Raw genomic sequence first — 16479 nt, 5'->3', positions numbered from 1 at the left:
CTGTGGATTGATGAACACCCGGGCCTTTAGAAATGCTTTTGTAGCCTTTTCCAGCTTCATGCATCTCCACAATTCTTCTTCTAAGGTCCTCTGATATATTTTTTTGATCGGGGCATGGTTCACATGAACAGCTCTTTCTTGAGACGAGCACACTCTGTCAGTAACCAACCTTTGTGTGCCTTTTTTATAGGGCAGTGCACCTCCGACCCACACCTCCAATCTCATCTCATCGATTGGAACACCTGACTCCAAAAAGTCATTAGCCTGGAGGTTCACATACTTTTTCCAGCCTGGACTGTGAATGTTTAAATGATGTGTTCAGTACTGAGAAGAAGTAGAGTACAATTCTCTGTGTCTATTATTGTGACTTAGTTGAAAATCAGACCACATTTTTATGAGTAATTAATGCAGAAATCCAGGAAATTCCAAAGGGTTCACAAACTTTTTCTTGCAACTGTATGTGCCAACTCACAAGATGTTTCGTACCATGCTAGTTACTTCATTCATGAATAGCATAAAATAGTGCAGCGTGTGTGCGCTCTAAAGTTGTATCAAAATACTCAAACAGACTGCTATAATTAACTAGCTGCTTACCAATATGTTACATTTCAAATGTATTTCAGTGTTATTAGTACATCTAGCCTAACCAGCATGAAATTTATTTTAAAAGCATTACAACATTTAACAAACTTAACAAGTCATGTGTATTCATTTTTAATAGGCGTGTTATTTAATGAGTATTTTTAAATTGGTGCCTAATTGAAGCCAATAATTGTAATGACCGAGCCTTCATAAATTCCAGGATAATTTAATTTTTTAGGAGGAGAAACAGACAGGAATTTTGGCAACATAAGCAGTGACAGCTACTGTATGTTGTTTTTGCTTAATCCTACAAGAAATAAAGAAGCCCGCACAGAACAGAATGGTGTGTTTGGCCAATATTATCCCTATTTTAATATCTAACATTTCAAAATAATAAAAAATAAAAAACCCTTTTCTCCAGTTATATAGGATGCCTTTTCATCACGAAAATCCTTGTAAATGAAAGAAAAAGCCACCCTGTAACGTCTAACCTACGGTGTTTGATGTTGCTATGACAACTGTCTCAGTATGAAGTGTGCTCTTCAGTTCTTGGAAAAGAGATAAAAAAACATATTCCACAAATAAGTTAATAACAATGGAATTAAGCACAACACATACATGGCTTGGCAACAAGCTGAGACAGGAAGCTACTAGGCTGAGGTTTTTCCATTTGCTTTATTGCTTAAAGCCACAAATGTGTTTCTTTCTACAAATTACTTGGTCTTAGAAACTGTTTTTGAGGACTGTTTTTAAACAATTGAAGAGAAAATAACATTTTTTGCAAAGTGAAGATTGCTTAACATTCAGACACATCTATGTGATTATTTCACTGGGCTGCTTAGTCACAGAATAAATGCAAATTGCCAGCTTAACAAGGACATTTTCAAAACACATTTTGAGGGATGATAGAGGTGGCATTTGATGTCACTTCATGATTTAATTTTATTTATAAATACAGTTTAATTCTTAGAATGTTGCTATCTACCAGTGGCAGGACTAAAGAATTTACATTAGGCGCGTTGCGTTTAATATAAAATGTCTTGCTGTGTCTGGATATTAGTATGAAGCCAAAAATGACACATGAAATTGTAAATGTTTCAAGCTGTTATGAAGTCTTGAAGGAAATATAACATCTTTCATATTTCCTAAAGGAATTTAAGTCATGCAAATAGCCTAATAATGCCATTAAAGTCTGTCTATGTTGCACTATGTTGTGCAACTGAAATCTCAGTATCATTGACAATCCACTTGCACTGCCAGAAGAATCTCCATTTTTTGCAGTGGGTTTTTTGGACATAACCGAACATTTCTCGGGAATAAAATACTAATATATTTCTGAACTCATCCTTAATTACATGAAATATTTCAGGATCATTCTTGCACAGAAGCATTCACTCATTTTTCGCACTTCGTATTCAAATTTGTGTTTTTCTTTTAAAAAATGGATGCATTCCTCTGTTGTGAGATATTTCTTTCCAACACAAGAAACTGTATAATAACTAAAACTGCACACCCCGTCTGTGTCATGACCCAGATTATAAAATAATCTTATTATAGCAAATGGAAACAAGCAAATGACCTCTAGCAATCTATTACTTTCTGTAAAGTGTCTCTCCAATGCTGTTAAAACTCAGGATAATGAAGCTTCACTTCCAAAAAGTGGCATCTTATAGAGATTAAATATTTTTTCTTTACACTTTTGAAAATCTTCATGTAATGGTGTAAGGTACTGAATTACATTTCCAACAATTTTCAGGAAGAAGTGCTCTGACCACGACAGGTAATGGAAACCTTTTGCTATCCAGCCATGTTGTTGAAGCTGATAACTTGTTTTTTTTTCCAAGAAATGACTGGATGAGATCTTTGGATCAACAAGCTGCTAGCTACCAACTGGGCTAGACAGGTTGAATGGCCTCATTTTGTTTATAACTGTTCTTATGACTGTATTGTTCTGGTTTTCTTGATGAACTGCCTAGCCCTGTGACCTTTGAGATGTTTTGCCATCCATCTGGAAAATCCTGATATGATAAACAATGCAACTGGCTCATTAACTTAATGCAAATTGTTAATTCAGAGACATAAAATAATCAAACATGATCAAATACAGTACATATACAAGACAATCCTCGCTACTGTCTTTTTCATAAAAAGGGTCTTATGCTTTTAAACAGAGGCACAAATGAAGGGCATCAGTGCAAAATGGACAAGAAGCATTCACAGTGTTTCCAGCAGGTAAAGCATATAATTAAAGGGGCTGGTCTAATGCTGGACAATTTGTTTTCAGAAGCAAATGCACAGAAGCTGTGAACAGCTGAACCAGCATTATCAAGAGCATGACAGGGCTCTCAAATTCATCGTTGCCATGCAACCTGAGCTCAGAACCAAACACTAGGGAGAAGGCTGGACAACCCTACTTGCTTTCATCTGATGGCTACATCAAACCCTTTGTGCATTTATCTGTAGAGCTACTGAAAATAGAGGTACTATCACTTAACCTATTCCAAGTGTGTTTACCTAAATTAGAAATACTCTAGAGATTTTTTCCAGTCCACTTTAAACAATACCTGAACAGTAGCAGGCAGTCTGGAAAATGCAAATGAATATCCTTGTACAAAGTATTCTAGTTCAACTCCAAAAGTAATAAAAAAAATTATAACCAGGTCTCCATTTTCTTTCATACTTTAGTCTCATGTTCTTTGATTTTTAAGTGATGTAAGTCTTCCATTCAAAACTGCACTTAATACAGAGTTCTGCCGTGCATGTTTTACACTTCTTCTAGTGAGCACACATTTGTCCTGAAAGCTCTTCATCAGCCTCCAACCTTGCAAGATCAACAAGTTCCTCTTCTTGACTTAACTATTACATGGCCCAAGCCCACAATATTTGTGATGTACTAGAACAAATCTTATATGCTTTATAGTATCAAGATCCTTTGCATGGAGTGATTATAAAGTCAGTGGGCAGGCATATCTGTACTTGGAATGTTTAGGCTCTAGATGTTTAGGATTCTCTCCCGTTCCCAAATGGACTTTAATTGCATATATTTCTATTACTGTTCTTAATTATTATTTGATATCTTATTTCTTACCAACCATTTTTGGCATCTGTATAGGCAAGAACAAAGAACCCAGCACTGTTAACATCAACAAATCTCAGTATAAATAAGATTCCCATTGTCAGAGAATCTGGGACAACGTCAACACATTAATGGATAAAGAACCCCATCTCAGATTTTACTGTATGCTTAATTACTGTATGTACAGAGACCATACTTTGAAGTGCATATTACTTTGGTCAATTTTCTGGAAATTAATACTATAGAATAAACACAGTCTCAATTCTTAACATTTCATATCCCTAGGCCTACAGATGTAATGAATAGGAGCAATACAGTTCAAAACACAAGCTAAGTGGCAACAGAACAGTTGATGCCTACAATATGTTTCATGCAAGAGACTTATAACAACTGCTAACCCCCAAAATAAACTGGCATTCGTCTCACCCAAATACATGCACAACCCGCACTTGACACTGTAAACTACACAGACCAGCCCCTTACTGAAGCAAAGCCAACATCTGCAGACTGGGGAGCAGAGAAAACCTGCAGGTACTCTCATTAGACAGTATTTTGTTATGGAGGAGCTTACGAGAAGCCTTCGCTATTTCATTCATTTTTTTAATTCGCATATTTTTCCACTGAAAAATTCTCGACAAGTATTCTCGGCCACATTTTGAGTTTACTTTCAAGATAAACCGTTCGTGACACCTTGAAAAAATCAGGACTATCTTCTGACTTTTAAAATACAAAAAAAATCTCAGCACCACTGGCAGCGCGAGGTCCTTGCTGGAGATGACAAAAGTACATTGCCATCTCCCAATCTCAACTGGCCTTCACCACGGCAGTGTCAACATCAACAAACTACTCACACTGAAAAGCATCCATATGGTACGTACGGTCTTGTTTTGATTAGAGTAATGTCCTTTTAAAAGAAATAAGAAACTGCACTCTCTTGCTTATCTTGTCCATAGTAGCATTGTGTTTAATGAGGAAAAATAACTATGCCAACTTTTACTTCTTTAAAACTACCAGCAAATTCAGCACTTTGTGCTAAAATGGCACTTCAGCAGTCAGGGAAAATAATAATTTTCTGATATACTTCCTTTTACACGTAAGGTACAGTATGTATTTTAAACAAAAACTACATTTAAGATGAAACTATTCTAAAATAATTATCTGGACAACTGCACTGCATTGCTTGTTCTATTTTTCTTTTTCAAGTGGTATATTTGGATGCTATGAAACCGCTGGTAACATGTCTTACTATAATGCTCTAGGATGCACCTGGGCTTTTTTTTATTTTGCATGCAGTACAGCAGTAGAAAAAACGAACATTAAATATTTTGGGTCTTGCATTACTTAACCAGTTTTGTTTAATTGAATATCAGACACTTTGATCTTCAAGATAGGGCTATGCCAGTAGATAAGAACAAAAAAGGTCTGCATACCATGCGGCTTCAAAATGGAAATAACTCTCATTCTCTAGTTATTTGCCTCTATCAGGTAATGCATTTAAAAAAAAAAACATCCTTGCTAAAGTTAGAGAGACTAAATTGATTCTGCACAGGTCTTTGATCCTTCTCCTTCTTTCTACTTTGAAGTACTCCGACTGATTTCCCAACTAAAGTGCACAAATATAACCCTGGAACAATATGTCAGCCCCAAAATGTATGTGTGGCATTTAAATTAATGATAATTACATTTTAAAAAATCTTTGATTTCGGCAGGTACTGGTTTTAGAAAACTTTCCTCATCAATGATTTTCCAAACAGAGAACTATTCACATTATTTGAACGTTATCTTTCTTTAGCCACAGTGGTCTTCATTCCCAGTTCCTCCTACTCCACTCCTAATGTTCGGCAAACCTGATGTGAATCTGCAACTGATTACCTGTCTTAGTGCCTAAAGCGAACAAGCATGCAGTAATCAAAATGATGGACCTAGAGGAAGAACGATGTGTGGAAGAAGAAGAAACAGGAAAAATAAACATACACAATGGTAGAAGAGGGATACCAGGTTGTCAACTATGCCTTCTCCCAACACAACTAAGAATACCAATGTATAATAAAGTATCAATTACAGTATTTTGCATATTTAAAAACAAATAATAATGGAATAAATGAAACACAGTTTAAAGGGTAATCAGCTTCAACTCTTCTGTTCCATGCCATTATAGGACTTTGAACTGTCCAATAAATTAATTGCTGAATTAACCAGGTGCTTGATTAACCCAAGTGCTGAGGGTTACTAAGGTGTTTAGAAGTTGTTGTTGCCAAGACTTGCACTGCAGTGTTTTCGAAGTTTTCCGAGTCATGTAAATAAACTGGTACAATGTAATACTTTCAACATTGCTTGATTTCAATAGCGTGGTTTCATTTCTTAAATCTGATACCACAACTGAGGATCCACACAAAGTTTTAAAAATATTTAAAAACAGTCATATTCAAGACAAGTAGTTCAAGTTAGGAGCTGCGTCAGCAAGCGTAGGCTGCAAAGGAACAAGTAAAGATTTATTCCATGCTGAAAAGAGAAGAAAGGAAACACAACGTTTCGGCTGTGGAGCCTTCTTCAGCACAGCCTTTTTCAGCACAGTATGGAATAAAACCTTTACTTGTTCATATTCAGGACAATACTTTTCAAATAATATTTTTATACAAAAATGTGGTAGAAGAGATAAATACATTCATAAGTTTCCAATAGCAATGTATTATGAACATACGAGCAAGCGAATTTGAGGTAGGAAAATGAATTGACATGGCTTTTTCTCCAAAAATAAACTAAATGGGGAAAATATCTGATAAATAGAAAACAGATTTTAAGTGTCACATCACTGCTGCCATTACCCTTTTGAAACAAGAAACACTATTATGTGCTGTAAAATCTGTAAAATCCCCACTTCTGGTAGTGTGGTTTCAGTGACCTTCGTACACCACTGCACACAAATCAAACACTATTTTGTTAATAAAAAGCCTTTAAATAAAGCCTTCTTTGTAGCTCTAGCTATACATTTAGATAGACACTTCTGTTTAACTACCAGCAGCCACTAATCCCTGTTTACCCAGTACCAAAACCTATATACTGTAGAACATCACCTTTAATGAAGCTCCAGAGTTACCACACAACAGTGTAGTGCAGTGTTTAGGGTTGTAACTGGAAAGATATGAGCTCAAATCCCAGATGAGACACTGCTGTTGTACACTTGAGCGAGTTACTTTGCCCAGATTGTTTCAGTTAAACACAAAGCTGTGTGTGTAAGTGTAAGTCACTTTGGACAAAGCGAATAATTTGGATAATTTACAGTGTGGAACTCCCACAATGAGACCTTCTGGTCTTTCTACTACTAATTGCCGAGACCCACTATCTATTTGCTCCCTGCTTGACACGCAGGTGTCACACTTTCATACAAACCCAACCCCATGTGAAGACTCAAACAGTTAACCTCTACCTGCCATTAATCAGTGAACTCTGAGCAGACGAGCTGTCTAGTAAAACCACAACGCCCCGTTGGTGCTGGTATTCCGCCCCTGTTCCGCGGGGGACCACACCACTGCAGGTGCTGGTCTAGTGAAAAAGCTTTGACATCACTGGGAAAAGATGATTGCGGAGGACGCATTTTTTGGAGAAAGCCCCTCACACACAGCGAAGTGAAGGAGCCGACACTGTACTGTACCTCTTTGATTCTTTTGACGAGGGCATTCTGGTCAAAGGCCACGGCCTCGGCACACTGGTGCAGGTGGTCCTGGTACCTCAGACACAGCTGCAGCACCTGCACGCAGTCCAGCTTCTCCAGCCTGCTGCTGCTTGGGGATGTCTGCCCACTCAGGACCCCTGCAGAAGACAGAAGAACACGCTGGCTGAGCCACACCCACAGGAAATACGGCTGGATGGGCAGAGTGGAAATGTCTGAAACGCGTTGGCATACAGCATCGCGAAATTTACAAACGGTCGCTAACAATCAGAAGATTTTCCAATATTTTGTGTTCTGAGAGTGGGGTTATTTTTTTGATCGGTACAACAAGGGAGAGACAGGTACTAGACAGAGAGATGTGAATTTCACAGATGGCCATGAATAAGCAGGTTTATTCGCCAAATACCTGCAGCTCTGAGCCGTTATAAAAACTCTCCTTGAGTATAGAACTGCTCCAAACGGCAAAAGTTGTGAGTCAGTCATACAAAAGATCCCAGAAAAACTAAAAACAGAAAATACACATTCATATGTATTCATATCATTATAATGTATTATCTGCATTATCAATACATGTACTATAACTATTTTTAAAATCAGCAAGGCTGTCTTTGCGGTCTTGGGCACTTCATATGTAGGTTCCCACGAGGGTCTGCAAGGGCTTAGGGCGTCCCATTTCTAATTTATGTTTCACAGGGGTGTTCTCGAGTGCCCCCAATGCAGCCTTCTCGCAAGTCTGCATCAGACCACATTTCACTGAACTGAATTCCCCCCAAAGTCCTTGCAAAATCATGAAATTTCATGTTCTAACCTATAAGTTAGAACTGATAGGAGTCAAGTTGCCATGGAGAAAGTATTTTTATAGTCTTAAAGCTCAATATTTTATGAAAAACGAAATTTCATTAGGCTACTTTATATTCATATGTATTCAAGGTATGAAGTTATTATTCCATGAACTGAGTACCCCATTTCGACTGATGAATATCCATTTACCTACAGTGCATGGAAAGAAAGTGTTTAATAACACAAAACTTTGAATTAACAGAAAGCTGTATTGCCAAATATTCTATATTTAATTTACTTTTCCATTTTGAGTTGAGCCTGCTCAACATCACTATGAGTTTTTACTTTTGTGCAGGGACAGATGACATGACATTCGGTTTGACAGTGAGCCGTAACCAGCAAGTGACGACATACTAGGGTGTCTCAAGACCCCTTTTAGAACGGTGTAACCTTGAATGCTCACACACCTTCCTTAAAGCCACACTTGCTCTATATCACAAACGTGTGGTCCTGGTGGAAGGGCTTAAGGTTTAGTGTGACTTTTCGGACATGGCCTACTCATATTTTATGAAATGCAGAAACCAAACCGCAATACATAATTTCTGAAGAGATTTATCATAATGTTATCGAGTATGTCACCAGTCACCTGAAACAAACCTTTAATATAAAAAGAAGTTTCAATACACATCAGGTTAAACATTTTCATGATTATATTTCCACAAGAGATTGAGAAATAGTCATTATAAACTTCACCACAATGCCTTATTTGAAAACAAATATTTACTTTATCCACATCAACTACATTTAATGAATAAGTGCATTTACAACTACAGAGCTATCCCAAATCATTAAGAATCTGAATGCCAGCTGTTGTCTTAAGTGGTATATTTGAATGTTGAACGTTGGGAAAAATATTGTAAGCAATGAACATGTCGGCACACGCTATTTTCATCAAATGGAAGAAATGGGGAATGACACCAGCTACATGAATATTTTAGCATAGACTGTACGGTCACAAGTGTTGCTGAAACAAAGTTTCAAGTTTTGTCTGGAGCAGATTCAATGCTTTGATTGTAGGGAATGGATACGTTCTCACAGAACACTACTGTATTCTCTGCTTAGACAAATGACTCATATGTACCCCTGCACTATTTTAAGCAGTAGATTAGATCTCACAGAATATTCAATAAGCCTTTGCCACACTTAACTCTCTAGGCCAATTTAGGAAGCTTTGGTTGTGATGCAACAATCACATCTGTGATAGCTTGCTGAAATTGCAAAAAAAACATGATACAAAACCAAACGGCCATCAAAATGTACTGGCAAATGTTACAAGACAGGGTCTAACATCAGATCATAAGAGCATAAAAACATTACAGAAGAGATGTCATTTGACTAATGTAGTTTATTTAATTCTAGCAGCTAACTGATCCAAGTTTCTGAACCAGCTGTTTCTTGAAAGAAGCCCGGTTATCAGCTTTAACAACATGAGTGACAACCCTTTGTGGGAAGAAGGGCTTCCCATTCTCAGTTTAAAATGAATTTCCTCAGAGTTTCCACTTGTTTTTTCTGTACAGTTTATTCTGAAGAAGTCCACTGAGTTGACTTTGTAAATGAATTTAATGATTTCCAATCCTAAATCAAACTTGTCCCTTGTATTCTGCTTTGCTTTGTTCAAGAACAGAAACAATATCTTTGTAACATGGTGACCAAAAGTGTATATAGTATTTGAAATCAGGTTTTATGATGTAACATTTTAAAATAACATTCACCAGACAGTCTAGAAGACATAAATGAGTCATGTACACCTAAATCTTTGGAGTCCATATTACTTTCTTCAAGTGCATTATAGTCCAATTAAAATATTTATAGCTTATGTTTTTTTTTGTCTGCATGGAATATAGTACACAATTTTGCTGCTTCTACAAAGTTTGCTATTCCTCCTATTTTGGTAATATCTGCAAGCATATCTAGCTTTCTAACTATAACAAATTATTGTATTATTACAATGTAAAATTGGGAAAGTTATAAAATAGCAGTGGTTCTAATATAGCTCCTTGTGGTACTCCACTACTTAAATTACTACAATTTTATACCAACACTATATTTTAGACCAACATCCCATTCGAATCTGGTTCCATATTTATAAAAATGAACTCCCTACATATTTTATACTCAAATACTTTTTACTTAGGAAAAGTGATGAGAGTATTACTAAACACAAGAATACTTACATTTGTTTGGGCATACAGCATTTTTATTAACAGTTTTTTACTGCTTTATTGTCCCTCTCCAAAAGTAACCTACATATTATTTTAAACACACCTTTTTATTTATTTGATTTATTTGATAACTGGGTGATAAAGCTGGGACAGAACATTTTCTGAAGTCTTGAATCTCTCAGACAACCTTAAAGTGGAGTGTATTAAGTTCCACTTTTCAACCAGCCAAGGTTGCTTATAATGCTGTGGTTAACTGTAGCCTTCTGATTAAAGATGCATAAGGTGGGATGCAGAAAAATCGAATGATCATTTGTGTCACTGGAATATCACAAGCTGCAAGACTTTTCAATGTGCAAAGAGCAGCAATTATTTACAATGTCAGAAGATAAGTAAGCAAAGGAAACCGCACATGACTTGCATATAGTCACGCGTCGTTCCATATTTTAGGAGAGATGACACCTGTCCAGGGCAGTTTTATCACAATGACACAAATTACAAAGAGCCCGGCATTTTACAGAAATAATACTCCCAGAGCATTTCTGTAGTGTGAATGTCAGGTGTACACAAGAAAGGAGAATACATACACAACCCGTTCAACAACCACAGCTTGATCCCGGAAACATCAAGTTTTAATTCCCATTAAGTGCCTCTGGGTCATGGCTGACCCTCAGGTTATTACTATGCATACTATTGAAAATGTAACTCATCTCACATTAACATGGAAGTGGCCAAATAGCAAGGGAAGACTTTTACTTGAAATTATATGAAGACAAATTATTTGGAACATAAATTTAAACCATAAAACACTGAAAATAGAAATAGCCAAGGTATACTAACTTCACAGTATAATGAATTATTCTAAAAAGACATCACGATGCATGTGTCATGATCTGGTTTCTTTTACAGTGGAGTAGCCTATATAACTGCGTGTTGCTGATAGTCTGTGTAATACAACAACCAATAGAAAAGCTGAACCAACAGAAAAGCTCCAACTTTAAGTGATACTTTATATAATCTGCTATCTCATAGAGGGGTAAAATGAGTATGGCTCAATAACTGCCTTTAAGAATGGGATGTGAAGATTTGAAGTTATATTTTTGTATGCAAAGTACAAAATCCCACAGGTCTTAGAAAAAAAATAATGACCGCAGAGCAGTCAAACTGTTCCAATTAAAATTATACACAAATAGGTATAAATTCTGGATGTTTTAAGAGGCCTTTAAAGACATTGTCACAAGACTTTGGCCATGTCAGCGGCAGCAGCAGCTACCAGCCTTGTGGATCCCCGTCAGTGAATGATGTCAAGACGGGTGCGGGTCCAGTCATCCAGGGAAGGGAAGCAGAGGCTCTCCATCCAAAACCAGCCGTGCAGCCAACCAGATCTGTTTCTCCCAGTTTGAAGAACTGAAAACTCCCAGTTTGAAGGAATGATGAAGTTTGAAAGGCCCACATTCAAGTCATCATTCCCCCCACCGTCCAGATTCATAGGACTGTCTACAGGTCAGACACACTCTGCGAAGGTAAGTGCACATTTTGATGGGGAGAAGTTTATGGGGGCAGGATATAAATTATTTCACATATTGTCCCAGGAAATGGCCTCTTCTGTGATGTTCAAGTCGCTATTCCAAGGATCTTAAGACTATTCTTGAGTAAAGTATTTAAACAAGGGCCCACCGGCTTTACTCCCTCCAAGAGCAGAAGATACTCAGACATGGCAAATCTCATTAGCAGACTATAACCAGGAATCCTCGAATGGAGGCACACAGTCGGCTCAGCATTGCTGAGGGTAGGATCGTGATTAGCTGGTCAGGGCTCTCTTAGCTCCTGGAAAACAGCGACTGTCCAGACACCTGCTGCTTTCCGGTGACATTAGTGAGAGATGTAGCTCTCCTTTAATTGGCATTCCCTGTGTGATTACAAGTATCACTGCTGCAAGTCTAGCTGAAACAACACACTAGGTGACTTCAAATGATGTGATTATATGCATATCAAAAATAAAAATTTAATTTAAAATTCTTTAACATGACAGTCAGAGGTCATTTATTAAATCTCTTGAAGACAAATGCTCAGATCTGGGAGGCTCAAACAGCCTTTGCATATTCATATGCACATAAGTCACACATACATAACTTGCTGTGGAATGAATACCCTTCTGGTTCATAAGAGATATCGACATGAAAAAGAGTGACAGTGGGTTTTTGCCGTTGGCTCACCATCTGGTGCAATTGACAATTTCAAAGTGAAGGACAAAGATCAATTCCTTTTTAAATCTGAATGGATTAGACTGCTTAAGAGGGAGGGATAAGGAATAATTTGAAGGTGAAGTAAAAACAAATATCCTTGTGTACATTCTTGTCTGGGAGGCCCAAAACTGTCCTTCACTGAGTAGACTTAATTCAGTGTCCTAAAATTTGTAATGACAGTATGCTACTTTGACTACAAAATATAACAAAATACATCAAATTCGAGGATCACAAAATAAAACTGATTTGTACTGAATAAAGATGAATTGGTAACCCTGAGGACAAAAAGATATAAAATTCTATTAAAAATGTTGTATTGTGACTGTAAATTCATGTACTAACCCCTTATATCCTATTATACATGAAGAAAACAATAGAGTGTCAATAGCCTGGCATCAGGATATTATTATCTGATATGGTTAATTGCATGACTATCTGAAATCAGATCATCATCATTATTTTATGACGATCTCAGCATTAGAAAGTATGCTTTTTACAACCAAAATGTCCTATGCCACTCATCACTGAACTTTTACAACAAGGCAGAACAATCCTGTCAAATGCACAGTCTGTGGCAAATGTCATCACCACAAAGTTTTGGTTTTCCCAACTAGTATATTATCCTTTAACATTATCAACATGAAACCATTAAATCAGCTGCACCCTTCTGGCACCACCTGAAAAAAGATATCTTGAGGGACAGAGGGACATACTGTAGAAAAAGGACACAAATTCAGTCAATATGTAAGACAGCCTATATTGTGAAAAAAAAAAATTCCATTCAGATAGCAAAGGGCTTAAGATTCACTATAATGCAGAGGAAAATGTAGCCACATCATCATATCTTTCAGCAGAAAGAGACACAGAGGCCCTAAAACATTTATCCTCTAGGGTGCAGAACTGACCAGTACCCTGACTAATGGAAAAGACCCATTTCTACCTCAGAGCTTACAAATGAAATGCTGCCTATAGTGTCCTTTCACTGTTTTACTTTGAGGATGAGAAGTTTCACTTCAGTTTTATTGAACCACAGGGTCTTGTGAAAAACACCTGAGGCCTTTAGGTATGAGTTCAACCTCACTATTTTCTTGCTTATGGATATATTTTATATGTTACATCTCAGTTCTCGGCCAAACCTCCTTTTTGAAATTCAAACACCCTTGGTTTTGTTTTGATGTATATTCCAGCATATATTTTAGCTGAGGTATTTTAACATGTCTGGAAAATACATTTAGTTCATTCTCCCATTTCCATCAAAACATGGAGGTGGTTAAGAGCCTCCAGCACAATAAACCTACTTTTTTTTTCTGGTGGTCCCAGATAGGATACAGTTTGTAGCCACACTTCAAGAACTTTCTCTGTGTTATATTCTTTAAATACATTCAAATATCCCCTCTGTAGTAGTCGTAGGATTTACACTTATTTCGTATCAATATCTTCCATAAATTGGATTACACTCTATGGGAATGGGAACTACTATATTCCCTTTTTCTCCTCAACAAGACCCACGCCTTGGGCACAGTAGAGATTATCCTTTGTGTAAAGACGTGCATCTTCTTCTCAGTTCTAAATGTACTTCCTTGAATTCGCACCTGTGTCTTTTAGTGTGTTTTTCTGTGTTACTTCAGATTAAGTCAATACAGTGTCCTTGCAGCTGTCTCTGTTCAAGGTAGGAAAGATTCAGTTCTGATAGTCTGTCTGCACAGGACATTCAAGTACCTGTTTTTTCTTTCCTGTGGGATTCCAGAGCACCGATATTTTTTTTGTGGCAATGAGTGAAACTGAATACAAAATTCTAAGCAAGGTAGAGAAGTGTATAATTTCAATTTAACATCCCATTATTTAAATTCTATGCTTTTAACAAGATATCCTAATATTCTGTTTGCAATGTATTACTGCTTCCCATATTGTCTCTTATTCATGTTTCACTGATGTTTCTAAAGACGTTCACGGTGCTGAACTGCAGCAGTCAAAACATGATAAACTTTAAACAATACTTAAAATCTATTTATCCAATTAACACAACTTCACTATTGAAAAAAAGTGTTTCTACATTTTTTTATCTTCCTCAGTTACGAGACTTAACGATGATTACTTGTAGTTTTGATTATAGTACACAGTACCACGTGCTTGTCTTTCCTGCCCTCTGGTGGTTAGCATTAAATCAGAAGAATACTACAGAAATCTGCAAATATCTCTCTGTTGGTTAACAGTTTTTAAATATTTGTCTATATACAGCAACATTTTTAATAATATATGAAAAAAATAACTGAAAAATAAGTTTAAAAAATATTTTGCTTATTTTTTAACGTGACTCATGTTAGTGTAGTTCAGGTACAGTAGGTCTACTGCAGTTACACAGAAGTACAAGTACTGTTGTTTATTATGTTAAGGGCCCAGACAGACTCTCAAGCTTGAATGCATATTGTTTATAAACAATGAAACCCATGACCTGCTTTTTCTTGAGATAAAAATACAGCATTTCTGACAGTCACTGCAGCGGAGATGACTGCAGCTGAGTTTACCACACAGTGTGACATGGCCATTCCTACAGGTCATCAGATAGTGGAACACATAGATTTGTGTTTCTAGATTTGGACAGAGCTAAGAAAATGTCACATGGTCAAGCACAAAGATAATACTGGACACCCAATTATGATCTACAAAATAGGTTTTTGTAGGGACACATTCAAATAAGGTGGTAAAACGTGTGGCCTTTCTTTCTGTCACAGTATAGCCTGATTGTGTCCCAACAACATGGGCCTGATCAGTCAAAGAACATCTAGAGAAAGCCAGGTTGTAGCTGCAAGGGGTGTTGAAGCCCACTTGCATCAACACGACTTGGTAGCAATCTTTCCTCTGAACCTCAACTTCCACACCAATGCCACAATTAGGTGACTGGGGACATTCTGCTATAAGATATGTTGTCCACGGGATGAGATGTTCAAGTGCATTCCTGATTACTTACTATTTAAGGATTAAGTCTTACTTATAACACTGCAGCCTCACAGGTATCTAACGCAAGGGTCTCTGCTGCATGGCGAATCATCTCAAGCCACACATTCCTGGAAGATATGAGTCAATTGTGTGCCACTGCTTAGGAAAACCAGGTCACATGTGGCTAATGACTGCACAGACTCAAGCCATTAATGTCTGGACTAAAGGGCTCAAGCATCCTGGTTGAACCACTCCTGGACCGATAATTCTAAAGCCAAAAGAGCTTTAGAAGTTGAAGATTTTCATCTTCAGACACGTTTGTCCAGTGAGCAATTCTACCAGGAAACAAGCTCTCTGATGTAAAGGCCCACTTTTTCCCACCACACACTCTTCTACAATACATAAATAAATATAATATAGATGTATAAAGAAAGGAAAAAAACAAACATCCAGCACAGTCTTCCCTTTGACCTTGCTTCCTTCCATATTCACACATTTTCACAAGACATCTTTTGTTTCCTTTTCTGCTGATTTGAAAAGCTTCCAAAGTTCAAATTTCAATTCCAAATATCAAATTCTACAGAAATGTCTTTGCATTCTGCTATTGTAACAATATTGAAATGCTCTCTAAATTATTCTGTAAATTGAACACTATTTTATAAATAAATTAAAATGTTCAGTTTACAATAAAATCAAAATCATTGATCATTTGACAATGGCAAACAATCACGTTGTTAACATTATATGATGCACAGCTTTACTGTCAATGAACTGGGGCAATTACCATTTCTTGGTAGAAATTTGCCTGTTGAGCACCCTAAAAAACAAAGTGCAAAACCAGAAGGTTCATTGCTTAAGAGGATTCTGTGTGTATTATTTGCAAGTCAGTACTACCTAGTATTTATACTGAATTGACAAATTAAAAAAGCTAATAATATGCTCTGACTCATCCACATTTCACTGTCTTGT

General features: G+C 36.9%; 1 protein-coding gene across 2 annotated transcripts in view; it reads right to left on the bottom strand.

Annotated features, from left to right (window-relative positions):
* The window catches only part of borcs5 (BLOC-1 related complex subunit 5), a 32239-nt gene that overhangs the window by 13089 nt on the left and 2671 nt on the right, over nucleotides 1-16479 (bottom strand). For both annotated transcript variants that reach the window (XM_088923676.1, XM_088923677.1), the window contains exon 4: nucleotides 7311-7468. In XM_088923676.1, the coding sequence (XP_088779802.1) occupies nucleotides 7311-7468 (158 nt within the window). The remainder of the gene's footprint in view (nucleotides 1-7310; nucleotides 7469-16479) is intronic.

Source organism: Atractosteus spatula, chromosome 8 (assembly GCF_055471065.1).
Source record: "Atractosteus spatula isolate fAtrSpa1 chromosome 8, fAtrSpa1.hap1, whole genome shotgun sequence".
Taxonomy (NCBI): domain Eukaryota; kingdom Metazoa; phylum Chordata; class Actinopteri; order Semionotiformes; family Lepisosteidae; genus Atractosteus; species Atractosteus spatula.
The sequence above is the reverse complement of the archived record's forward strand: the minus strand, read 5'-3'. Positions and strand labels throughout refer to the sequence as shown.